This window comes from Saccostrea echinata, unplaced genomic scaffold (assembly GCF_033153115.1).
Source record: "Saccostrea echinata isolate AGI-Se365-2 ecotype Australia unplaced genomic scaffold, CSIRO_AGI_Sech_v1 ptg000051l, whole genome shotgun sequence".
Taxonomy (NCBI): Eukaryota; Metazoa; Mollusca; class Bivalvia; order Ostreida; family Ostreidae; genus Saccostrea; species Saccostrea echinata.
In genome coordinates, this window is record NW_026889800.1 from 2,569,848 (window position 1) to 2,596,176 (window position 26,329).

A 26,329-nucleotide genomic window follows, 5' to 3' on the forward strand; every position below is an offset into this window, starting at 1 on the left:
ATAAAAAAAATTGATGCTTGTGGAAGCTTATAAAGTTGCTGATCTACTATTACCTGATATACCATGCTCTATCCACCATCAAGGCAACAACGTCACAACGTTGATGAGAAATACAATGCAACATTATTATACGGGCAATTCTTCGAGAAGGAAAGCAAGTGAATGAATTATATTGGTAATGTTTTTAATGAAAGCACAATGTTTGTCTCCTAATTTTTTGTATGTAATAAGTATAAACCATGCTGTTAATGGTTGTTTGGTTGTCACACGTGTGCACGTGTCGTTCGAGGTACATCGAAAACGTGTAGCAAAATGTGGAGTGATTCGGAATACTTTAAGACTGTATATTTCAACTGCCATGCCGTAAATTGATATCAATTGATTTCATTTGTCGTATATAAAAGCATATTTTTTTTAACCTGTACGATGATAAAACAACACAGAATCATATGTAATATCGATCTTATTGCTTTTGTAAATGATAATTGATAACTTGGAACGACATGTTAGCTTTGCATTCAGCGGCGGATCTTTCATGCTCCGCAGGCTTGCAACAATACTGTTGATAGATACTTTAATAATGAACATTTCAGAGAAATTTGGTTTTGGTGCATGCGTGCGGAGGTATTTTATTTTAATTTATTGCTAAAAATTACGAGATTTTGACGTTTTTGCCAAACTAAGTCAAGTTTACGTCATAAATATGACGTCATAAGTACTGCATTTACCGAAGTGTATCTATTTATGGAGTACAATAATTATAAATATTGAAAAATAAGCGGAGTCCAATTTTTGGACTAACTTTAAATTCCATATTTTGGGACCGATTTTGGTCCATGGAGCCCCTACCACTTTACTTATTTTGTCATTGGTCTTTGCAAAATTATTTTCTTTAATAAACATTCTGACTGTTCAAACAAATACTCTGAAATGGATATTTAAAAGATGCATAAATTTATGACTAATAATAACTATGTCGTTTTTAGTGATCAGGCCTTTCAACAATCCGTCGGAATTCTGAAATAGCACTGCATTAACGTTATAGAAGACTTTTTTTGTATTATTAATATGAAGCAGAATTTATTCAAGAACATAAACATGATAAAATGACTCTTGAGGTGGTCTTCAGCTCAACATCAACTCAACATTAAGATACCGGTATATCGACGACGTATTAAAAATAAACAATAGTACACACATTCTTTATGTCGACTCGATAAATGCGAGTTAACTTGAACTAAGAAATACCATATAGTCTGAGACTTATTTTTTGATATTTTATTAAAAGAACAAAATTTTATTATAAATCCTATGACTTCATTTTTCCTATCGTCAACTTCCCTTACTTACGTAGCAAAAATAAAAAAAAAACCCTTATCACCTGCATATGGGGTATATGTCTACCACTTCATTACATGTAGATACGCAAGAGCATGTCCCACGAACAAACAATTTCTAAAACGAGGCGAGCTTTTGACAAACAAATTGATTTAAAAATGATAAGGATATCAACAGTCTAGTTAAGGTAGTACAGAACACCCATGAAATCTGTTTTATCTCATTTCTTATAAAACACACCAAAAAAATCAATATGAAATGTCATTAATCAATCATTTTAAGAAAAATTATAAAACTATGATATGTTTTCTCCTTAATTATCTAATTTGCAAGAAATTACAGACATCCTATATATTGATCGATAGGAAGCCTACATTTTAGAATGTGTTTATGCTATTTAGAAGCAATTTGACCGTCTGTTATTAAATGAAAAGTATCTTCTGATTCATTCATAGATAAGACCTACCTGATATTTGGACATATTTATTGGGAGTCCCCAGAACAGGGCAAGAGATACACTAGACAAAATTGCTAACGCACCACTTATTTTTTTTTATTTGTGAACTGATCATTTTCCTGATTGGTACTAGTATATAAAATATGCCATCTTTTCCAAAACAGTTGGATTGACAAATGTCTTGGTGTCATGTCAAAACCCTTAAAGGACCTTCTTGTCCGAAAACCAATTTCCCGACGTGCACTGCGCACCGTTTTTGCCAAGATATGAAGTTGATGATTACCGATGGTGGTTATTGACCTTGCGACGGGAGCAGTCTGCCACTTAAAAATCAAATGGTATGCCCTGATTGACTACCATATTGCTTAGTTGTCATCCAGTGCCTTGGTGTCCTTACCAAATCCACCCAACTTCCGGTTGCCCAATTTTGTGGAACAATCTTGAAATCATTGTGTGGTGCTCAGTTAATGCCGTCGATATCTATTGTAAACATTTTTATGATCAATAATTCATTTTCAACAGTTTTTCACCAGAGAAATTCATAATCATTTAATTCTTTTAATTTTTCACAAATTTCTTTAAAGGAACCCCCTGCAGACACCATACTGGCTGCCTTAGAACGCTCTTCTAGAGTCAAACGCCGCATACGATGTAACTTTTTTTCTGAGTTTTTGATTAGTACAAACATAAAGAACACAACCACAAAGAAAAAATTAGAAATTTATTCCACCAAAAAAGTATGGATATGATTTTAATTTTTTCTATGAATTGGTTACGCTTCAGTAAACATTGTTGTTATTTATCAGTTAAAGCATTTAAATGTCTCATTTTTTATTAAAGTAACATAATTATATATCAAAAACATCATAAACAAGTTTTGAAAAGAAAAATGTTAATTTATTTAGGTGGTGCGTTAGCAATTTTGTCTAGTGTATATTAGGAAATATCTTAAAAAATCTTCTCACAAACAGCTAAGCCATTATTATTCCTAAAATATAGAAGTATCCTGAGGTTGTGTAGATTTAAGTTGAATTACCAAAATAATCTGTACTTTTTTTTTTACACATACAGACTCCTTTCTACCGCATTTCCACATTTCTACGAGTAATCACTGTATTTCTGCAACAAAAATGACACCTTCTCCTCTAGTATATTTTGTTGCTTTTCCGTGATTTATTTTACAGGTTTTCCGTGATTTATTTTACAGGTTTTCCGTGATTTATTTTACAGGTTTTCCGTGATTTATTTTACAGGTTTTCCGTGATTTATTTTACAGGTTTTCCGTGATTTATTTTACAGGTTTTCTCTGATTTATTTTACAGGTTTTCCGTGATTTATTTTACAGGTTTTCCGTGATTTATTTTACAGGTTTTCCGTGATTTATTTTACAGGTTTTCTCTGATTTATTTTACAGGTTTTCCGTGATTTATTTTACAGGTTTTCCGTGATTTATTTTACAGGTTTTCCGTGATTTATTTTACAGGTTTTCCGTGATTTATTTTACAGGTTTTCTCTGATTTATTTTACAGGTTTTCCGTGATTTATTTTACAGGTTTTCTCTGATTTATTTTACAGGTTTTCCGTGATTTATTTTACAGGTTTTCCGTGATTTATTTTACAGGTTTTCCGTGATTTATTTTACAGGTTTTCCGTGATTTATTTTACAGGTTTTCCGTGATTTATTTTACAGGTTTTCTCTGATTTATTTTACAGGTTTTCCGTGATTTATTTTACAGGTTTTCCGTGATTTATTTTACAGGTTTTCCGTGATTTATTTTACAGGTTTTCTCTGATTTATTTTACAGGTTTTCCGTGATTTATTTTACAGGTTTTCCGTGATTTATTTTACAGGTTTTCCGTGATTTATTTTACAGGTTTTCCGTGATTTATTTTACAGGTTTTCTCTGATTTATTTTACAGGTTTTCCGTGATTTATTTTACAGGTTTTCTCTGATTTATTTTACAGGTTTTCCGTGATTTATTTTACAGGTTTTCCGTGATTTATTTTACAGGTTTTCCGTGATTTATTTTACAGGTTTTCCGTGATTTATTTTACAGGTTTTCCGTGATTTATTTTACAGGTTGTCCGTGATTTATTTTACAGGTTTTCCGTGATTTATTTTACAGGTTTTCCGTGATTTATTTTACAGGTTTTCCGTGATTTATGTTACAGGTTTTCCGTGATTTATTTTACAGGTTTTCCGTGATTTATTTTACAGGTTTTCTCTGATTTATTTTACAGGTTTTCTCTGATTTATTTTACAGGTTTCACATTTATTTTAAGCAGGATAGGTCTTGTAAAGCACTGGAAAAGAGCATTGGTTTAAAATCATTTACACTGGATAGAACAAAGATTAAAAATAAGCACTGATCTTAAAATTAAAATATTCACAGAATAAACACAATTATGCATGTTTTCATATTCCTGCTCGGACTCCTAATAAAATTTGTTTCTATATAGATTATATCCATAACGTCTAAAATCTAACACCGACCAGTGTAAATTGTTCAGAGAAGTGGGACGGCCTTTTCTACGCATTATAGCATAGTGGGTATCATAAACACTCCAACTAACAGGTATTTTTGTGCATATAGTTTTATTAATACCTTTACAGTTCCCTTAAAAATAAGCATAACTGGGTATATAGTCATTTCCATTTTTTTTTCTTAACTTGAGCCTTGAAATGAAAAATAAATTCTTAATTCAAAATCAAAATATTAAAAAGACAGTTTCACCTTTTTATCCGTATCAATACTTTTATCTCGGATCCATGCACCCTTAAGCTTGAAGACGTACATGTATATGGAGACCTTTTTTTAAACGCGAGGAAAGTGTAGAACAACGCAATTTTTTTTTTATAAAACCAAAGTATTTTTTTTTTAAAGGAAAAGGGAAGGAATTCATCATTCAGAAGGGGTAAAATTTAAGTAAATAAATTCAGAATTCTTTTTATTCTGGTTGCATTATTAACATGGATAAGCGAGATGTTCAAATTGTTTCATTTTCATGCAGCCAGGGTTAGTTTGCTTTGTTTAAACTCCAATTTTATTTTTTAAATTATTATATTATTTTATTTCAATACTTCAAAATTAATCTTTTTTTATTTCGTTTATGTCATGCTAAAATAAGTGCTTATATGAATCAGCAAAGACATTTAAAATATCACTTCTGGTCATTGATTTTTTTATTTAGATAATTTTTAAAGATATAAAAATGCTTTCTTTCTTCTTCAAATGATTTTTTTTTACTTTTTAAATTATGACTAAAATTAAAGACTTTATGGGCAAGCCAACTGTTATAATTACGGATATTATAAACCAGGTATGTAGGCAATATTTGGACCAATTTTTTGAATAATTATAGAGCAATGAATTAAAACAAATATATACATTTCTCTTCTATAAATAGTCACATTCGTTTGCATATACAATTTAGAGAAATTAGAGTCATTGTTTGTTTCCCTTCGCATCTGATTTCTGTACTCAAAACAAAATAAAGATCTGTATTTTTAATGATTGTAATTTACACAGGAAAGAGAACTGGTACATAAGTTTTTGCAGTGTTCTCACTGCTCAATGGTCCTAAGTGCCGAGTATAGGTATACATCTGTACCCCTTAACCGGCAAGTAGTGGCGTCTCCATATGCGTGAAAAATTCTCGAGAGGGACATTAAATAACAAGCCAACAAGCATAATGTTTATCTTTAATTACAGTCTTTGCCTAGTGGTTGGGCGCTCTCTTTGTGGTCCCGGTTCGAATCTCGTTCGCCGCGCCGCGTCACACCTAAGACGTTAACATAGGTAGGACTAATTCTTCGTCAAGCGCCCGGCACTAGAAGTGAAAGTCATGGGTCATTCGGATGAGACCTTAAAAAACGAGGTCCCGTGTCACGGTAGGCGTTGGTACGATAGAGAACCCTCACTGCTGAATGGTCCTGAGTGCCGAATATGGGTGTAAATTAGAAGCTCTTCACCGGCATACGATGACGTCTCTATATGAGTGAATATTTCTTGAATGGGACGTTAAACAGCATACAACCAATCAATCATTTAGTCTTTGCTGCCCCTTAATATTGCCATGATAACGGCAATGACGGTGAACCCGTCTTCTCCAGTCCCACCAATACCGGTATCACGGTGTTCATCAGGGAAGAAGCTCCCCCGGGCTTTGTAGTGTACACAGTGAGCGCCACGAAAACGGAGTATTACGTACTTGATACAATCATTCCTGAGTTTGGAATGAAATATATGGAAATAACGAACAGCATTCAAGCTCAAAAGCTCAAAAGTTCATTAAACATCACATAATAGGTGCAGAGCAAACACAGACCTCCAAACATCAGAGGTGGGATCAGGTGCCATGGAGGAGTGAACATCCCCTGCCGACCAGTTACACCCGCCGTGTGCTCCTTGTCATGATCGGGAAATAACGGAAAAATCCGTCGACAATTGTGCAAATAATGGCCTAACAATTAGTATGAAAAACGTCAGTCAGCATTTGACTCAATGATAAATTGTATTTGCTGACAAGGTCATTGTATCGACCATAGAACTTACAAAAAGATGACTTTAAACGAGACTGCTGATATTTTTGTTTCATCAACTTGTTTGTCAATAATTTACCTCGTTTTAGAAATTGTACATACGTAGAGCATGCTCTTGCGTATCGAATCAACTGAGAGGTATAAACCCCGTTTGCGGGTGATGTAGGTATATTGCTGCATAAGTAAGGGAAGTTGACGATTGAAAAGTTAAAGTCATCACGTTTATCATAAAGCTTGGTTGTTAGATTACCAATAACGTCTTTTTCAAGTAAAATATCCAAATATGAACAGATGTGTCAGACTCTGTGGTATCTTTTATCTCAAGTTCACCGGGATATATCGTATCGACATAAGAATGGAAATAACAATTGTTAATTGACAATACGTCGTCGATATATCTAAATGTCGAGTTGAAGGCCACAACAAGCGTTTTCCTCTTTTCACGTATAAGATTTTAGACAAATTCCGCTTCATATGAATGCAAAAAGATCTGCTAATAACGGGACGCAATAAGTACCAATTGGAATTCCAATAGATTGTTGGTAGACCTGGTCTCCAAAAACCACATAGATATTGTCAATCAGAAACTCAAGCATCTTTTTAATGTCAACTTCAGAGTACTTGTGTGTACAATCAGAATGTTTTTTAACAAAATAATTTTGCAAATGACCAATGCCAAGGTAAGTAAATTTACGAGTTCCATTTTTATTGAAAAAGCAGCTGTCAATGATATAAAAAGCCGGGATTTTAATTGATCGTGGGGAATGGTTGTGTATAAAGTTGAAAAGTCGTAAGTATATAAGCTGTTGATTTTGGTAAAATCTTGGGATTTCAAATTTTCCAAAAGTTCCTTGGAATTTTTAAGTATCCACATCTGATTTACACCACTTCTCGAATATATTGTTGCACAGTACTCTTGAAGTTTCCCCTTCACTACTGTTAATATCTTAGTGAGGAGTAAAGGAAGAGGCTTGGTAGAACATTTACTGGAACCCGCTATGTATCTTTGTTTGTAAGGATTTTTATGAAGTTTCGGTCTAGATACGGAATCAATGTGGATCAGATCGTCGTTACTGGAAATCTGGATTATGTAGCTACAAACACGTATACCTTAGATATTAGGTATCTGTATCATGAGTGTGTCAACTGCAGGTACTCATGGTAACTACAGATACACAGGAAATAGCTTAGGGTTTGTTTCTGGGATAGCTTGATAACTTTTTGTCAGCTATACAAGGGCACCATAGAACAATATAAACATGCCTGGGATGGTTTCTAAGTAAGTTAAATACATTTTAATAAACTACACTACTCTGCTTGTAACAACTACACATAGAAACTACAGAAAAATAGCTGGGGATATCTTCTTGTTAAGTTCGATAACTTGAAACGAACTGCAAGTGATAATCACAGAAAGATATGAACCAACCGGGTGATTTTTAATACGTATGTTAATTATACCCGCACTTTCTAAAGAAAGTTCGTCGCTGAAATATGCCTGAAATATTGCCGACTCGGCGTAAAACAATAACAATCAATCTAAAGAAAATTTAGGTATATTGTTGTAACCCTTGTCCGTCGGTCCGTCTGTCACACTTTCTTCTTCCAAGACGTGACTGTGAGGACCTGCTGTCTACCACTTGTGTTCCGTGTGGAGATGAACTATGCCCTCGCTGTAAAGTCTTCCATCATAAAAGCAAAGTTCCCTCCGGACACATCATCCGTTTATCCGAGAGACTTCATCCGACCAATCAGGTCAAAATGTGTGAAGTCCACTAATCCATAACGTACGAAGCTTGTTGTAAAAATTGCAAAGTCCCTGTCTGTATTACGTGCATTCAGGAAGTACACAACGAACACACCATCGGAAAAATACAAAATCTTTACGAGGAAAAAAAAATGTGAAACCGAAGACAAATTGTCTAAAATGAAGGGACAATATAAGTCTGAGATTATTCATAGAATGAAAGATTTCAGAAAGGAGAAAAGAGAAATAAAGAACTGCCATGAGGACATACGAAAGAAAATGAAGAAACAAGCTCAGGAATTTATCAATCATATCAGCACCATTCTGAAAGAAGCCTTGCAAGAGTCTGAGAGAGATGAAAGAAGAAATATAAAGGAAATTTCTAGACATACAGGGGAAGCTAAGAGATTTGAACAAACTTGGATCAACTGATAAATTTAAATCACTCACAGAGTCAAGTCATCCAGCAGACCTTATATTGTACCGAAAGCAAAATCCTGATTCATCTAAACGATTAAAATTTCCATGCAAACATAATATTATTAGTATCAGAATTTGTCGTAACTTTCCTTTCCTATACTGTGATACAATGTATATATTTACCGTACAAAATAACTCATCATCAAAACAATATATACTAGTGATTCTTTTGTTTTCAGTAATACTAATGATAGTATTACACAAAATATTAAATTAGTCCTTATATTTACACACAAACGTATGTACATGTATTTGAACCAGGAATTTTAAAAGAAATATTGTTTATCAAGAGTTCTGGCTACGTAGTTCTTATGAAAGCTTTCTAAATGATCCCAGCTTATTTAACCATTTCTTATCTCACTTCGGAAAGGAATGTGACAATTCATTTCAACAAAATTTGAATTTCTAACTCACAGAAATTATTCGAAAGAAATGTACTGCTTTAACTCCTGCATACGTACATGTATATAGAAAATATATCACTACAATGATTACGCAAAATATAATTTAGTTTAAAACTATAGTTTCTTACATGTATTTTCAGAAAAATTCTATATATTTCATTATTTTTGCAATGTTTTTTTCACAAAAATGAGAGTTACTTCTCTTTTCTAATACATGGAGTTTAGCAAAGTGTCTTTGCACTTACAAAAGTCAGAGATTTGAGATTTTAAACCAATTATTTAAGGTAAAATCTATATAAAACAATTTTTTCAATTTATAGAATATATAAAGATCTAATTATATATTATGATACACTCAGTCATTTGCATTTTTCCAATTATATGCACGAACATAAACAAGCACTGTGAATGAATTAGCATTCTTAGCCCTAAACTTAACAAAAATCATTAAAACTAATCAAAACCTATAATTAAGTAACCATAAACGTATTTAAATCTTAACAAAACTGTACTTTACAACTACGTTATTTACACTCCCCTATTTTCCCCCCAAATCCCTTATAAATTATTCCAAATCATATTCCTAATGTAATTATCAACCTTAGCCCCAAATTGAACTGATCTTTCCCTGATGAAAAAGGTGAGGATAACACACAGTCTAACTGACCAAAACGTACTTAAACTGTATTTCTATAGGATAAATAAAAATAATCATACATTGAAACCTTCACTTCTTTGCTATATGACTGTTAAAAATTAAACAGGAACTAATTAATTCTGCGAAACGCTTACTTGAAATTAAAAAAAAGTGTTTGGAAATTTTGTTTATATCATCGACGTCAAAGATCGGTGTCCTTTATTAAGAGGTGACAAGGCAATTATCTAGAATTAAATCAAAGTAAAGAAAAAAAACCTCAGAATTAGTACGTATTACTCTACTAAACGTAAAATAAACAGAGTTAAGAAGTCGGTTGATGTTTTATCTATTAGATTTAACAGTGATAAATTACATGAGTCAAAGTCAGATATATTTTGTTGACATCTTACAACAGTAGTTATCCTTTGGGGGATTCGTGGTCAACTTGATACATTATTTAAAAAAAAAATAATAAACAACATCAATCATAAAGTTTTGCCACGTGCATAACACGCAGTGCATTTACATCGTAATACTTAAATAGGTTTCTCAATCAGTGCTACACTTACCACCTACACCTGTTGCAGGCTAGTGTGATTAAAACGTGTCCTTAAACATTGTCGCGAGTGTTGATTACATTAAATGGGAAGAATGAAAGTCGCTCTGTTTTGTGTATATTTTGTGATTTCTGTATTTGGAATTTCTGAAGCCTGTAAATGTGCTGTTCGACATCCACAGACCATTATCTGCCGATCAGACTTTGGTATAAATTATATAATTTTACGTTTCAATATAACTGAATATAACTGAATAGCGTTTCTCCGCAAGTTTTCCATACAAATGTTTTAGTATGCAATTAATGAGATTTAGAACATATACCAATAGAGAAATAAATTTAAGAGATTTGAGTTCAATTTCATTCATCTAAATACGGTTTTTATTTTTTAATGACATATATTTCTTTCGGTCTATTTTTGTGCAGCAATAAAGGCTAAGATTTTGTACGAGGATCCAGTCGATACATTATACACGAGATATAGAGTGAAAGTCCTACAAAATTTCAAGGTATACTATTGCTAGAAGAAAAACGTTAAAATTTCAACATCAATTTTGACTACAATGGAAGTAATTGGCAATACAAGTTCTTTCTCATTTATTTAAAGAGTGGTTATGCCCCATCGAGACGGAATTCCCGAGTATGGATAAAAACTGCGTCATCGTCGGCGGCCTGTGGTGTAAGATTCCAGAAGAAAAGTACTTACGTTATAGCAGGTAAATATATTTACAAATTATTTTTCAGCATAAGTAAAAATAACTTATGTAATTTTTAAGAAGATTGTGTGAGACTGCATTATTATATCTTTAGGAAATATCTACAAGGACGTATATAAATTACTCTGTTTTCACAAATGTTGAATTTAAGCCTTGAATTTTTGCGGAAACCAATGGCATTTTGTTAATAAAATCTATCCAGCCGTTTATTCTTGTGACAAATGCAGAACCTGATAAATACTAACACAAATTATGGTTGGGAAAAGGGCCAATAAAAGATTTTTGCTGGGCAATTTTGCTAGGCATTTTTACATATAAACAATATATATATATATATATATATATATATATATATATATATATATATATATATATATATATATATATATATATATATATAGAAAGCACAGAGAAATTCACTTTTATAAGGATACCCACTTCCGCCCCAGCCCTGGGTTGAACTCTCGACCTACGGAATCTGTCTCCTAGCAGTACAGGAACAGCGCGCTAGACCGCTCGGCTATCTAGGCAAGTCAAAAAACTTGCTTTCGATACCGATGGAATTCTCGCGGCGCTGTCCTACACTACACGGTCATTGAGAATGGAAGTGAGATACAGTTATTTAGACATTAGTTTTATCAGAGGATCGTTACCATAACACGTTGTAATGAAATTAATTTTTTTTTATATATAAAGCCCATTTTACAACAACTCTTAAACTAACATAACTAACATGACTTGCCAAGATAGCCGAGCGGTCTAGCGCGCTGTTCCTGTACTGCTAGGAGACAGATTCCGTAGGTCGAGAGTTCAACCCCGGGCTGAGGCGGAAGTGGGTATCCTTCTCTGTGCTTTCTATATATATATATATATATATATATATATATATATATATATATATATATATAGTTATATATAGTTATATATATATATATATATATATATATATATATATATATATATATATATATATATATATATATAATTCTTCAAACTGCTGTTCAACTTTTGCGTCTGTAATATTTTAACATGATATTAATTTTGGTATCAGAATTGAGACAAAATAAATGAATAATCTTTTTGTCACATTGTGTACTTACCACTAAGCTTTGGTCAAAAATGCTGTTTGAAATAAGACACTTTTTGATTAGCTTGTTTTGAATAGATTATAATCGGGTTGAAATGTACTAGTATATTCAAACCTATTTGGAAACGTATTTTAAAACGTTTTAAAGATCATCAAATTACTCCTTCGGTCGAATAACAGTAGCTTTAGATAATATACTAGGTTTTTCTGGTGGATTATCACCCTCCTGAAAAAATAAATTGGTAGGGGATGCAGTATCTTCTCAGTATACTTGCGAATGTGTCTTAGCTTTACTTTGTACAGGTAACTCTTGATGGCTCGAGCTTTGATCTCTCGAAGTTTTTGATTGCTTGAAGTCTTCGGTCCCCATTTCCCCCTACATAACTAGGCAAATTTACTTTGGATTTCTCAAAATTTCGAAACCCGTTATCCTTCGAAGTCAAAATGCAGTCCCACTGTACATAACCTATTGCAAGTTACCTTGAAACCTCGAAGTGGTTATGCGTACGCAAGTGTTACCTAAGTAACACCTATACCCGGACATTTGAATGGCTCCAGGGTTAGATGCTTGGCCCGAGGAGCGGATGTCTACTCAGGTGACATTCGTGCCGCAGTGATAATTGATTGAGAATTCATCATATTGTTGCCTGTTTGCTCGTAAAATATTTCACATAGATTGCCCTAAAATAATTTGGAGGCACCCCTAACAAAAAATACTGTAGTAAACTATAGCTAACTATAGTTTACTATAGTTAATTATAGTACCAAAGTAAAAACTTTGGAACTTTGATTTACTATAGTGAAAACTTTGGAACTTTAATATACTATAGTTAACTGTAGTAAACTATAGTTAACTATAGTTTACTATAGAATTTTTTTGTTAGGGACGGTGAAAAGTGGAAAATGATTAAGAGAGGAGAGGCTAATTTTGAGTCAGTGTCAAAGTTTAATGAATAATAGAAATGCAGAAACTATGCATAACAGCATCAATGTCAATATAACGACTATTGCAGTCGTTACTTACAGATTTATGTTCGATACATGATACTAACAGATACAAATATTCTATACTACTACACTATAATAGTAGTACATGACGTTTTAATGTAAGGAATGTGTAATATCGTGTTCGTCTTACATATAGAATAAATAAATATTATGACATTATAAGTTTGATTGCTTTATTTAGTAAACAGAAAAACATTCAGGTAAGTATTCTCTGGAAAATACAAAGGAGTATCATAGATAAAGCACGTATGTAAGATTCATATCGGCTGGAAATGAATAAGAATAACCTGTCATCTAACCCGGAAAATTCCGGACGCTTGATCTCGAGAATTTTTTCCGCGGTCCCGCGGACTTCGAGGTATCGGCAATTACCTGTATGTGAGTAAGTTGGTTATACATTTGTTTGTGAGAATCGTATTTAGGTGCAGACACAAAGATGTTGTTCACCCAAACATAAATCGCCATAATTGTTCATATATTCCTTTTTTATGGTCAGGATCTAGAGATAGAGATGGGACACTCAGAGCCAATAGCTGCTCCTTGAATCGCAAAGTCCAGGATATGACTACATTTCAACTATTTGCCTTGAATAAGATGGGTTATCAAAATAATTGCAACTGCGAGGTATGTTACCTAATATTTCACAAATTTACAATTTATATACTCCCCATGATCTCCTTAGTCTCATAAATTCCAAGGGCTCGCTCTAGATCTGAACGGTCGACAGTGGATGGTTACGCTTACACAGTGCTGAAGTAACCAAGTGTCCGTGTTTTGCCCTGTTTCCGATTTGTATTTTTTTATACAAATTAAGAAATGGATCACTTTTTCTTCAAACCGTTGATTAAAACATCATCATATTTACAAAACATTTGATTACATTAACATTCAGGACAATACAATCTTTATCCAACATGTATGTGTCTGAAAACTATATTTTTCTGGTTATCTGGTTATAAACAGTACATGTTTTTCGTTGTAGATACGGGAATGTCCTCATAATGTGTGCGAGGCTGGGCAGGGCTGTCTTTCTCCTTATAACAATTCAGACTGCTACCACAGAACTGCATTGTGCAGAAGATCTGGTTCAACCTGTTCATGGACTCCAAATGCTTGTTAAACAAAGTCTTTCTGCATAATTCTGAAATAAATAAACTTAAATAAATCACCTAAATTCGAATGGTAAATTCTATCTACCTATCTATCTATCTATCTATCTATCTATCTATCCTAAAGCAGGTACTATTCATACCTTCTGTATATTTGTCTGGCTTTTTTTTTTTGAGCTTCTTTGAGGATAACACACAGTCTAACTGACCAAAACTTACTTAAGCTGTATTTCTATAGGATAAATAAGAATAATCCTACATTGAAACCTTTACTTTTTTGCTATTTGACTGTTAAAGATTAAACAGGAACAATCAGGAGTGTTGTTAATTAATTCTGCGAAACGCTTACTTAAAATTTTAAAAAAAAAGTGTTTGGAAATTTTGTTTAATTCATCGACGTCATAGATCGGTGTCCTTTATTAAGAGGTGACATGGCAATTATCTAGAACCAAATCAAAGTGAAGAAAGACAACTCTGATTTAGTACGTATCACTCTACTAAACGTACGATAAACAGAGCTAATAAGTCGGTTGATGTTTTATCTATTAGATTTAACAGTGATAAATAACATGAGTCTGAGTCAGAAATATTTTGGTGACATCTGCCTGTTTACAACAGTAGTTATTCTTTGGGGGATTCGTGGTCAACTTGATACATTATTTTAAAAAAAATATATTAATAAACAACATCAGTCATAAAGTTTTGCCACGTGCATAACACGCAGTGCATTACACCGTAATAGTTAAATAGGTTTCTCAATCAGTGCTACATCCACCACCGACACCTGTTGCACGCTAGTGTGATTAAAACGTGTCCTTAAACATTGTCGCGAGATTGTTTACATTTAATGGGAAGAATGAACGTCGCTCTGTTTTGTGTATATCTTGTGATTTCTGTATTTGGAATTTCTGAAGCCTGTAAATGTGCTGTTCGACATCCACAGACCATTATCTGCCAATCAGACTATGGTAAAGATGTTATTTTCTTAACCATCAATCTTACTTTTATATGTCTTTATTTCGTAACGATTTTTTCTCTGTTAGTTTCCAACATCAATTTTTTGTAAAAATAAAGAGAAGTAGATTTTAGAACACATATTGAAAAAAAAAACAACTAAGATAAAGAAACCTGAATTGGATGCCAAACATCAAAATTCAAGAATTTCTTTTATGACATACCTATTTCTTCCGGTATATTTTTGGTCAGCAATAAAGGCGCAGATTTTGTACGAAAGTCCAGTCAGTTCATGGTACAAGAGGTATAGAGTGAAAGTCCTACAAAATTTCAAGGTATACTTTTCCAAAGAAAACATGTTATTGTATTATGAATCATCAACATTTCGAGATCACTTTTGACTACATGTCAAATGGAAGTAATTGGTAATCTAAATGCTTTCTCGTTAAATCTAAGAGTGGTTATGCTCCTCCGATACCTAATTCCGAGGTGTGGATAAAAACTGCGTCCTCGTCAGCAGCCTGCGGTGTAACGTTCCAGAAGAAAACGACCTATGTTATAGCGGGTGAGTATATATACAAATTATTATTTAACAGCGTTGGTCAAAAACATTTATGCAAGATGTAAAAGGATTATGTGAGACTGTATAACATTTATTTAGGAAATTTCTATTAGGGCATTTAGAATTGTACTTCGCTATTATAAATGTTTAATTCGAGCATTGCACCTTTGCTAAAAATAAATATAGCCGTTTATTCTCGAGACAAATGCAGTGAGTGAACAATACCAACACAAAAATTATTACTTGGAAAAGAGCTACTTTAGGCAATCTGTGTGATGGATTTTTGTCTAAAAGCAAAAAGTACAGAAATTAATCTATTCTTAAAACATTTGCTCGAACTTTGGTACCTCTGTAATATTCTAAAATGAAATACTAGCATTGGAATCAAAATTGAGACGAAAATAATAAATATATTTTTTGTCATGTTATGCACTTATCTCAAAGCTTTGGTCAAAGTTTACTAAAATAAGAGATATGTTAAACTACTTTTGTTGAAGATTAAAATCGCACGCTCACATCCTGTTTGATATATCCGCAAGTCATATTGATTGATTATTGTTGTTTTACTCCGAGTCGGCAATATTTCAGCCATATTTCGGCGGTAAAGATGACAATATAGTTAATCGAAAATCGATAAAACTAATCTTGCAATTGTTACATAAACCGCCCCTTACTACTTTTTCTTTATTAAAATACATTCAAAACAATTATCAAACGTATTTTTAAAACATTGCTCTTTCAGTCTAGTATTCGTAGATTTAGATAACACAGTACATTTAATTGGAATTATCTATCTCCTGTAAAAACAGATTGGTAGAAGACACTTTATCTCAACAATAAGCTTGCGCATGCGTTTCAAAATGACTATGTATTTGGGTGGTTATATATTTGTTTTAATGTTAGAGACAATGAAGATAATCACCTAAAACATATATCAACATAATTGTTTATATATTCCTGTTAATTCTAATGACCAGGATCTAGAGATAGCGATGGGACACTCAGAGCCAGTAGCTGTTCCTTGAATCGCAAAGTCCAGGATATGACTCCATTTCAGCTATCTGCCTTGAATAACATGGACTAGCAAAATAATTGTAACTGTGGGGTATGTTTTGTAATTATTCAGATTATTACTATTGATGTCCTCCCCTTTTGCCTGAGTAAGACAGAGAGCTTACGGTGGATTTGACTGGTAGACAGGGTATCTTTACTTCTCGGTTCAATGTTTCAAGGGGTCCGTTTTTTTCCTGTCATCGTTTTGTGTTGTCTATACGATTATGAGTTTGACCAATGTTTGTTCACAATTTTTGTTAAGCTTCCTACAACTTCCAGATTACAAAATCTCTGATAACGCTCTCTGATAACGCTAAACGCTAACGCATTCTAGTAGGTTCATTAAATTCTTTTTCTAACAAAACGAAATGAAATTTAAAAAGAAGATAAATTAGTAATCTTTCACTGAGGATTATTTTCAAAGTGAATTTGAATTAACTGTTCGTCTTTGTAGATACGGGAATGCCCTCATAATGTGTGCGAGGTAGGACAAGGATGTCTTGCTCCATACAACAACTCAGACTGCTATCACAGAAATGCGTTGTGTAGAAATTCTGGTTTAACCTGTACATGGACACCGAATTCTTGTTAAAAAAAAAAGTATATATGTATGCTTTTGTAATAAATTAAACAATAACAATTCAGCCTGATGCTAATTGTAATTTTGTTCTGCCCAGCACTGGCTCTGTAAGCCAACATATGTGCCAAAAGTTAATAAATTCTACTTCAACCTGTTGGTTTCTTAAACGTAGATTTGCCAACGAAGATGTAGATGGTGATAAACATAAGCAACAATCATAATAATAAAGAAGTTCAGCATTGTTTTCCACCATATTTCAAGTTAACGTCTACACCCTGCTATATTTCCAAACTATTGCTTCGAACCTTTTTAATTATAAAATTACCTTACACTGCCTGGAATTGAAAATCCACAACAATGGTTTTGCTCTTCCTCTTCTTCAAATATATTTCCACTAGATAAGTAATTACTGGTGATTTAAATAGAGTCCAGTATGACAAACTACAAGCAAAAATATAAAATATGACCCACCGATAGATTATATCAAAACAAAATCATAACGACATTAGAATTTACAAAATTGTGACTTCAAAGTTGTTTTCCCCGTTACAACAACTTATTTTTCAGTAGTCTGCACCGGTTTAAAAATTCATCGTTTTCAGATCATTTCCTTAGGTGCCGAATCTGTTGGAAGACGTAAAGCAAGTATGCAGGTGATAGTATAATATTACTGCATAAAATATTTCGGATGGAAAAGCTGAAATCATCTCGTTTATCATACAATTAAGTTGTTCGTTGGTTCCTATCGTCGATAGTCAGTACAACAAATATGAACAGAAGTGGCAGACTGAGTGGAGTCTTTTATTTCAAGTTCAAGCATTTCAAGCATTATTAGTGCTGATCGTAGTCTAAAAGTGTATTAGAAGACCTGGTCTCCGAAGACTTCATTAATACTACCAATGAGGAACTACAGCATCCTTTTAATATTTGATAAATATAAAGATTTGAAAGTTAAATTGCCCAATATTGAGAACCGCCGACTTTTGATTTTGGTTGAACACTAGTGATGAAGGAATAAGATGAGAATGAAAGAAAAGTAACTTGTCATGACATGTAAGTTCTGGAATAATTAAATTTCTAAAAATGTTACTGTAGTGATTACAAGAAAGAAAGCATTACATTAAGCAAGAAAAATGTAAAGTAAGGACCAGCCTTAATTCAATTCTTTTCAGTGAATGCTTGACGCGCAAATTTGTGTTTCCGTTTATAATTATTTATTATAATACAGAAGTTCTGGAATCCATGACAAAGCAAGACCTGTCTTTCAGGTCAAATTATTAAAATACAGCTGTTTCTCGTGTAAAAGAAATGGTTTTTTGTTTGGTTTTGTGTAAATATGTTTTCTTTTCTATTTACTCTAATGCTCTTTTTTGCTTACTAGTTACATTGTAATGAAAACATAGCTCTTTTTTAGTCAGATGATACGTTCCTCAGTAATATATAATTTCTTTAAAAAAATGTCATTGAAGTATTGCTACTTTAACAAGTTTCTTAAGAAAAATTGAGGTACCTTAGCATTTGTGCTAGATACCAGAGGGTGGTGTTTCCTATGTAATCCTTTTTGAAATCACTTGAATTGTCAATATCACAATTCTTGTATTTATTTTTAAAGACATTTTGAAAACAGTTTAGAAATTACAAGATAATATTAATATTATGAATATTTCTTATACATTACAAGGAGAAACAAATCAGATATTTGAGGAACGTGTCGTCAGACCTTATATTCACATCTATTTCGTGTCAACCTTATATACTACTATAATGCTGCATTATCTTATTTTTTTTCCCCTTCAAAAGTATTTTTAATCCTTTAATTTGTGGCTTACCTATAATTCTTAAATGTTTTTTTTTTTCTTAAGACAGAATACACATACAGATTTTTTTTTCTTTCTCTATACTCCCCTCTATTATACATATTTTTTCTGACAAGATGAACAGTAAATAAAACTATGAAGAAACATTATTTGCGTCATGCAAACTTATTATTTTAGAAGCCTTAAAATGAAAAAAAAATGCAATTGTACGGGATGTCCAGTTATGTACAGACCGCAATGAATAGTGTATACAGGAATACATTTCCGTCTATTTAATAAAGTTTCCCCTACATTACACATGTTTCAACATTTCATGAAAGACAAACTTTTGGATTGCGATAACACTCTGCATTAACAATTCGGTCAAAAAAATTTTTAATCAGAAAATATCATTTTTGGACGAAAAACACTGCTCCACGAATTGTAGTATTAGTTGTTTCACAAATGTTAAACTTACTTGTTCCTGTATAAATTAATGATAAGATCTTTATGAATGTCATGCTTTCTTCTGATGAAAGTGTTTCCTGAATTCAAATTTCTTGTTTATTCTTCTAAATCATTCCTCATTGATTGACCTTTAATCACAAAATTTGAACTAAATACTCAACAGCAGAAATAATATCAAATACTTAACACAGGCTAACAGAAAAATAGAATTACTTTCCCCGGCTGGGTTATCATTTTGTAAGAAATTAGAGAAAAACCCTTAAACGGAGTTGTCTGCACAGCAATGAAAACCTGGATAGTTTTGTGTATATTTGCATCCAATATTGGAGTGGTTTACACCTGCACCTGTTTGAGTGTACTAACAAACGGATGTGATTCAGAATATTGTAAGTCTTAACTTTGGCATATTATTTTTATAATATTACATTAATCCAATGAATTAAGTCTCAACAATTTTACAAAACATTAGACAATCAAGGACATCAAACGTGTTACAAGGCCAGTGCAGCAAGAGAAATATATTACTTATTACAGGCACAGATTGCATTATGAAGGGGGGGAAAATGAAAATTAGGAATTTCTGAGATTAAATCATTTACTATCTTTCTTTTTTCGTAAATGATAACGTTTCTGTCATTTCAAAGTAACGGATGCTTGACAAATGTTCTATTAATATCATTTTAGCCATTCTAGGATTTGTGTCAGGAGAACGCATGATCGGATCACCGCCAGATGATGAAATCATATACACTGTTCGAGTATTCCATGTTTATAAGGTGTCTGATTTCTTTTTTAGAAATCTTAAGAATTTTAATTTTATCATTTTAACTTGTATCTATTTACATTATTCGAATTCTGTTTTCTCGGACGTGGTAATGTTCAAAGAGGACACTATTCCCATGCCTGGAAAAAACTTATGCAAAAAATATTATTAAAGGATCACAGTTTATTTTAAAAATGTAGCAGATTTTAAACAAAAAGATGATCGTAATAAAGTTAAACAACAATTTCTCCTTTGACAATGAGAAAAAAAATAAGAATTTTAATTTTTTAAATGTGAAACAGTTTCATTTTGAGTGAATATATGAAAATATTAAATTAACTCAATAATATTGAGAAAAAAATTAATGACACTATCAACTACGGTCCTGCTTGATTTCAATTATCTATATTAAACTATGGTACTTTTATGTATTTTACAGATATTTCTGCAAATCATGAATTTTAATACTCTAGCCTTTATTACAATTTACTACAGGCGCCAGGATTTTTTCTAAGGACAGTTCAATTAAGGGCTTATGTAGAGGGATCACTTTGTGGCTTGCGCCTCAGACCAAGGCAAGCATACGTCATATCCGGTAACTACTAATGTTGTTTCTCAGCATCAATTTTCATTAATGTTGTAAAAAATATCTTATTTCTTTTGTTTTACGCGTATTTGTTTTCTTAAGGCAGTAAAATAATAAGGGGAGATATAGTGAACTGCATATTACATGGAAAGAGTAATGCTCTTTTGTAGGTTTTACAGATGAATTCAGGCTAAGAACAAACGCATGTGCATTCACACGGGCTTGGGATGAGATTCCTACATCAGAACTGGGGAACCTGTTTTGTCGGAGACCTTAACAAATTCTTTCTTTGCAACATAAGAGCTATAGCTATACCCTTTATAATTTATTTTTCCTTTTCAAAATGATATTAATATCCTCACATGAGTATAGCAACAACATTAACAATATTTCAAAGAAATATTAAAACACAAGCCGCTATCATGAAACTGCATTAGGGTAAAATGAATATAAAAAAGAAATTTCACTAGTGCTTATTAAGATGTAGATCTTATTAAACAGCGTTCTTTTTATATTGCCCTTTATAAATAAAGGATGACTGCACTTAACGCCGGGTCTTGGATCTTTTTTGGTCGCTTCTGTTGCTTTTATTTCTTAACCCTATTATGTTGAGCTAACATTTTCAGAATGGGTCTAAAATTATACCAACATGAATAACAATAATAACCTTAAAGCAGTAATAGATACTATTCTATGTATTTATCTAATATAAATTGTTTAATACTTTTAATATACCACTCAACCAAGTTCGATCTACCCTATCTGTACTGGATTCCTTGACTTTATAAAAATCCTTACAAACAAAGACACATTGCTGGGTCCAGCAAATGCTCTACCAAGTCCTTATCTTTACTCCTTACAAAAATTTCAACTGCTGTAAAGGAGAAACTTCAGACGTACTGTGCTACAGCTAATTCTAGAAGTGTTGTAAATCAGATGTGGATCCCAAAAAAAATCGAAAGAACTTTTAGAAACTTTAAAATCATCAAATTTTTCAAAGTCTATAACATCTAAACTTACGACTTTTCTACACTTTATACAACAATTCCTCACGATAAATTAAAATCTAGACTTTTTGATATCATAGACAATTGTTTCTTAGATAAAAAACGGAACTCGAAAATTTTAACATCTTGTGATTGGTCATCAGCAAAATGACTTCGCTGAAAACTACTCTTAGTGTACACACAAGTACTCTGAAGTTGATATGAAATGAAAGTTAGAATTCTAGAGAAGATTTAGCATCATACCAATTGCCCATCACTGAGTACACCTTTCCGTAGACTACGAGAGGAATACTGGATTAGAAAACTAGGCAAGGCCTTTCCATATGGTAGCAATGACAATGTCAATAGTCTTTCAAGCCGACAGTGTAGCAATGTGAATGTGATGGGACTTTTTAACAGTACAAAGAACAAAGAGACGTAAGCGTAGTCATGGACATCGGTCTTACAATAAACTTATCATACACGATGTCTCCTTTGATTCACTACTACTTTATGTAAATAAACATTAAGGCCTTAAACATATTCGCACCAAACTTTACCCTGTCCCTTTGAAAGTTTTGAAAAGTCTATTTGTAAAAGTTAAGGAAATCCCATATTTGGATTTCTCGACACCAGAATACAGGCTCGGATCTGTGGTTATGGATATTGCAAATCATAGGCTTTTTAAACCGCCATGTTTTACGGAAGAAAATACAGCTGAATCTACCCGTTTTTTCTATTAAACTTCAATATGCCAACATAGGAATTGACGTAGTTAATATAAGTAATATTCTTAATCACAAAAAATGGTCCAGTCTTGTATTCCACCTTATTTCCAATTGAAGACTTTATCCTGTAATTCCTATAAATATACATAGACTATTTCTTCTAAACTTATTAATTACGAGAAAACTTTACAGAACCTGGATACTGAGCATCTGAAACATAATCCTCCATCATGTTCATGTTCTTCTCACCTTACAACTATAGTTCTGCTGGACACGTTATTACTGGTGACGTAAATATATATAATAATGAGGTTATCTCCATATATTTTACTATTTTAAAGGGTCAAAATTAAGGGAACCCCGATCTTTCGACTGGAATCATAATTTCATAAATATTATGAATTCTGATGAAGATTACGCCAGGCGACGGGCCAGACATGAAAAAGAAGACATTGACACTATGTCAGAATGGATTAAATGTAACAGATGTATATCTATCCATATCCATATCTATATTGGATTCTGAAACTTCATAAAAGTCCTTACAAACAAAGATACACAGCGGGTTCCAGTTCTACCAACCCTCTTTCTTTACTCCTCACTAAAATATTAACATTAGTGAAGGAGAAACTTCAGCAGTACTGTGCAACAATATATTCGAGAAGTGGTGTAAATCAGATGTGGATACTTAAAAATTCCAAGGAACTTTTGGAAAATTTGAAATCAGGAAATTTCACCAAAATCAACAACATAAAAAACTTACGACTTTTCAACGTAATATACAACCATTCCCCACGATAAATTAAAATCCAGGCTTTCTGATATCATTGACAGCTGCTTTTTTCAATAAAAAATAAACTTACCTTGTCATTGGTCCTTTGCAAAATTATTTTGTTAAAAAACATTCTGATTGTACACACAGGTACTCTGAAGTTCATATTAAAAAGATGCTTGGGTTTCTGATTGACAATATCTATGTGGTTTTTGGAGACTAGGTCTTCCAAAAATCTATTGGAATTCCAAATTGCGCCCCTTTCTTAGCAGACCTATTTACGTACTCATACGATGCTGAATTATTCAAAATCTTGTACGTGAAAAGAAGAAAACACTTGCTGTGGCCTTCAACTCGACATTTAGATATATTGACACGAATTATCAATTAACAATAGTTCTTTCCATTCATATGTCGACACGATATATCCCAGTTAGCTTCAAATAATAGATACCAGAGAGTCTTACACATCTGTTTCATATTTAGATATTTTACTAGAAAAAGACGTTAATGGTAACATAACAACAAAGCTTTATGATAAACATGACGACTTCAACTTCCCTTACTTATGCAGCAATATACCCTTATCACCTGTATATGGGGTGTATATCTCTCAGTTGATTCGATATGCACCTATTCACCTACATATGGGGTGTATATCAGTTTATTCGATACGCAATAGCATGCTCTACGTATGAACAACTTCTAAAACGAGGTCAGTTTTTAACAATCAATTTGAAGAAACAAGAATATCAACAGTCTCTTTTAAAGTCATCATTTCGTACGTTCTATGGTCGATACATAACCTTATCAGCAAATAAAATGTATCATTAATTCATATGCTGACGTTTTTTAAACTAATTGTTAGGCCGTTATTTACGCACTGAATTGTCGACGGATTTTTCTGTTATTTTTCGATCATGACAAGGAGCACACGGCGGGTGTGACCGGTTGGCAGGGGATGCTGACTCCTCCATGTCACCTGATCCCACTTCTGATGTTTTTGGAGGTCCTTGTTTGCTCTGCTCCCGATTTGCATTGTTTTAATGGACTTTGAGCTTGAATACTGTTTTATTCTCCATATTTCACTTTATCTTTTACATTGAAATACAGAAATGAATGAAAAATTCAAACAGAGGGGAAAATGATTTTTTTATCCTAGTTTATTTCCTTTAAAAGAGATTCTCCAATTTTTTAACAATAGTAATATGAGTACTAGTAACACATTCAAGCATGACCCTTGTTGCAATTTGTTGGGAATTTGTATCTAAAAAGGAGTCCATTAATCCCACTGTAACTAGTATCGAGGGCCAGATTATCTTTCAATACATGTCAAGATATGCTGTAATTGCTTAACACAATTAAATTCTAAAGTATATTGAGAAGAAAATACACTTATAATACGTATTACTGTATACAGGGAAATTCTTCAACCCCCCCCCCCCCCCCCCTCGTAGGCCCCTATGTACGGCTGTTAATGAGAAGATAATCCTATGCGTCACATTCACCAAACAAATAGAAAAGAGATGATTGCACAAGTTTAGCCTGTGAATTTGTCTATTTGACATCGCTGTTACTCTCAGTTGTACTATAATCGCGTTGTTTAGCTATAAACTCAGCCCAATGTCTCCAGATTTTGTAAATACTTGTATGCAAAAAATCAAATTATACGACTAAAATGGCCTCTGTTCTATTCATATTCATGTAATGTTCCAAACATTTAACTCCTGATTTATTTCAAGGTGTTTAGTAGGTGCCTTTGACATATCAATTATGTGAACAGAATTACCTTTACATTGGTAATAATCGAAGCCACGAAGATCGACCAAAAGTCAATACAAATTCTAACAGCTCAAGTTCTCCAACAACTGACTAGTACATAAAATCGAGACAGAATCTACCCTGTTTGTGGAAAAAAAATTCTTATAATTCCAGAATTTAAGTTTCATCGGTTGAAGAATGTTAGTATTTAAGAGTCAAGAGCACCTGATGAAGAGACGATATTCTTGTAAATACGTCAGTTTTGAAAGAGGAATGAATCAATTACTTCTAAAAGAATTAGTTATTCATTTAAATTTCTTTGCAAAAATATAGACATTGTGGGTGTGCCTGGTCGACATAAGATGCCTACTCCTCCGTGACACCTGATCCCACCTCTGATGATAGAGGTTCATGTTTGCTCCGCTTCAAATGTCTATTGTTTGAATGAACCTTTGAGCTTGTTATTTGATCGATTTCTTAATATTTCATAAACACGTTTTTATAAATTTCAGATTGTTTCCTAATATTTTGAATTGTGTTTAAAATGTGGAACTTAGTCAGCCATTTTCAAAAATGGCTGCGAAACTCCTTTAGGGTAGCTAATGAAGTGGCCCAGTATCCAGATATGTTTGTAATATATTGATTTACCTTAACATTCTATTAATTTATCACAAAATGCACACCTGTTTGAAAATATTCAGGTATGCTGCATGACTATTATGTTTGAATATAACTTTTATTTAACATTTATACCGTTTCTTCTCGGTTTGAAAAGAAACGGGATCCCCTTTGATGTTTTTGAGGTCCGTGTTTGCTTTGATCACGGTTTTTATAGATTTATTGGACTTTTGAGCATAATTAGTCTTTATTAGTAATTATCATCATTTTTGATTCATCTGCATGGGAGACGATGATTTTTATGCTTGAGATGGCGCCCAAAATGATTGACATTGCTCCTAGAAATTTACATTGAAGTCTTAAATGTTTGAACCTCCTTCGTAAACATTTGGCTGAAGTCACATTTAGACCAACAACGTGATTTTGATTATTATCTTATTTTGAAAGAAATAGTTTTGACTTAATTATGTTCTATGAATCCTTTTCTCTTCTTATATCTTATAAAAGTTTTGCTTGTATTCTATTTTTAGATGAAATATGAATATAACAAACAGAAATCAATCTCAAAAGTCCATTGAAACAATACGAATTTGGAGCAGAGCAAATAGACCTCTAAAAA

General features: G+C 32.7%; 2 protein-coding genes across 2 annotated transcripts in view; both read left to right on the forward strand.

Annotated features, from left to right (window-relative positions):
- Window positions 1-10,207: 10,207 nt before the first annotated feature.
- LOC133203740 (metalloproteinase inhibitor 3-like) lies at window positions 10,208-14,148 on the forward strand. Its single transcript, XM_061339522.1, has 5 exons — window positions 10,208-10,370; window positions 10,590-10,672; window positions 10,771-10,879; window positions 13,471-13,598; window positions 13,957-14,148. The coding sequence occupies exons 1-5, from the start codon at window positions 10,250-10,252 to the stop codon at window positions 14,092-14,094; spliced, it is 579 nt and encodes a 192-aa protein (XP_061195506.1). The 5' UTR covers window positions 10,208-10,249; the 3' UTR covers window positions 14,095-14,148.
- A 731-nt stretch (window positions 14,149-14,879) lies between these two features.
- Window positions 14,880-26,329, forward strand: part of LOC133203745 (metalloproteinase inhibitor 1-like) — a 42,482-nt gene continuing 31,032 nt past the window's right edge. The window contains exons 1-4 of the mRNA XM_061339526.1: window positions 14,880-15,051; window positions 15,290-15,372; window positions 15,494-15,602; window positions 16,577-16,704. Of these exons, the coding sequence (XP_061195510.1) occupies window positions 14,931-15,051; window positions 15,290-15,372; window positions 15,494-15,602; window positions 16,577-16,683 (420 nt within the window). The 5' untranslated portion in view covers window positions 14,880-14,930 and the 3' untranslated portion in view covers window positions 16,684-16,704. The remainder of the gene's footprint in view (window positions 15,052-15,289; window positions 15,373-15,493; window positions 15,603-16,576; window positions 16,705-26,329) is intronic.

Excerpts from the sequence above, each read along its gene's own strand:
- LOC133203740 (XM_061339522.1), top strand. The coding sequence starts at position 10,250 with ATGGGAAGAATGAAAGTCGCTCTGTTTTGTGTATATTTTGTGATTTCT. Across the intron at positions 10,371-10,589 it reads TATCTGCCGATCAGACTTTG|CAATAAAGGCTAAGATTTTG; the intron begins GTATAAATTATA and ends ATTTTTGTGCAG. Across the intron at positions 10,673-10,770 it reads AAGTCCTACAAAATTTCAAG|AGTGGTTATGCCCCATCGAG; the intron begins GTATACTATTGC and ends ATTTATTTAAAG.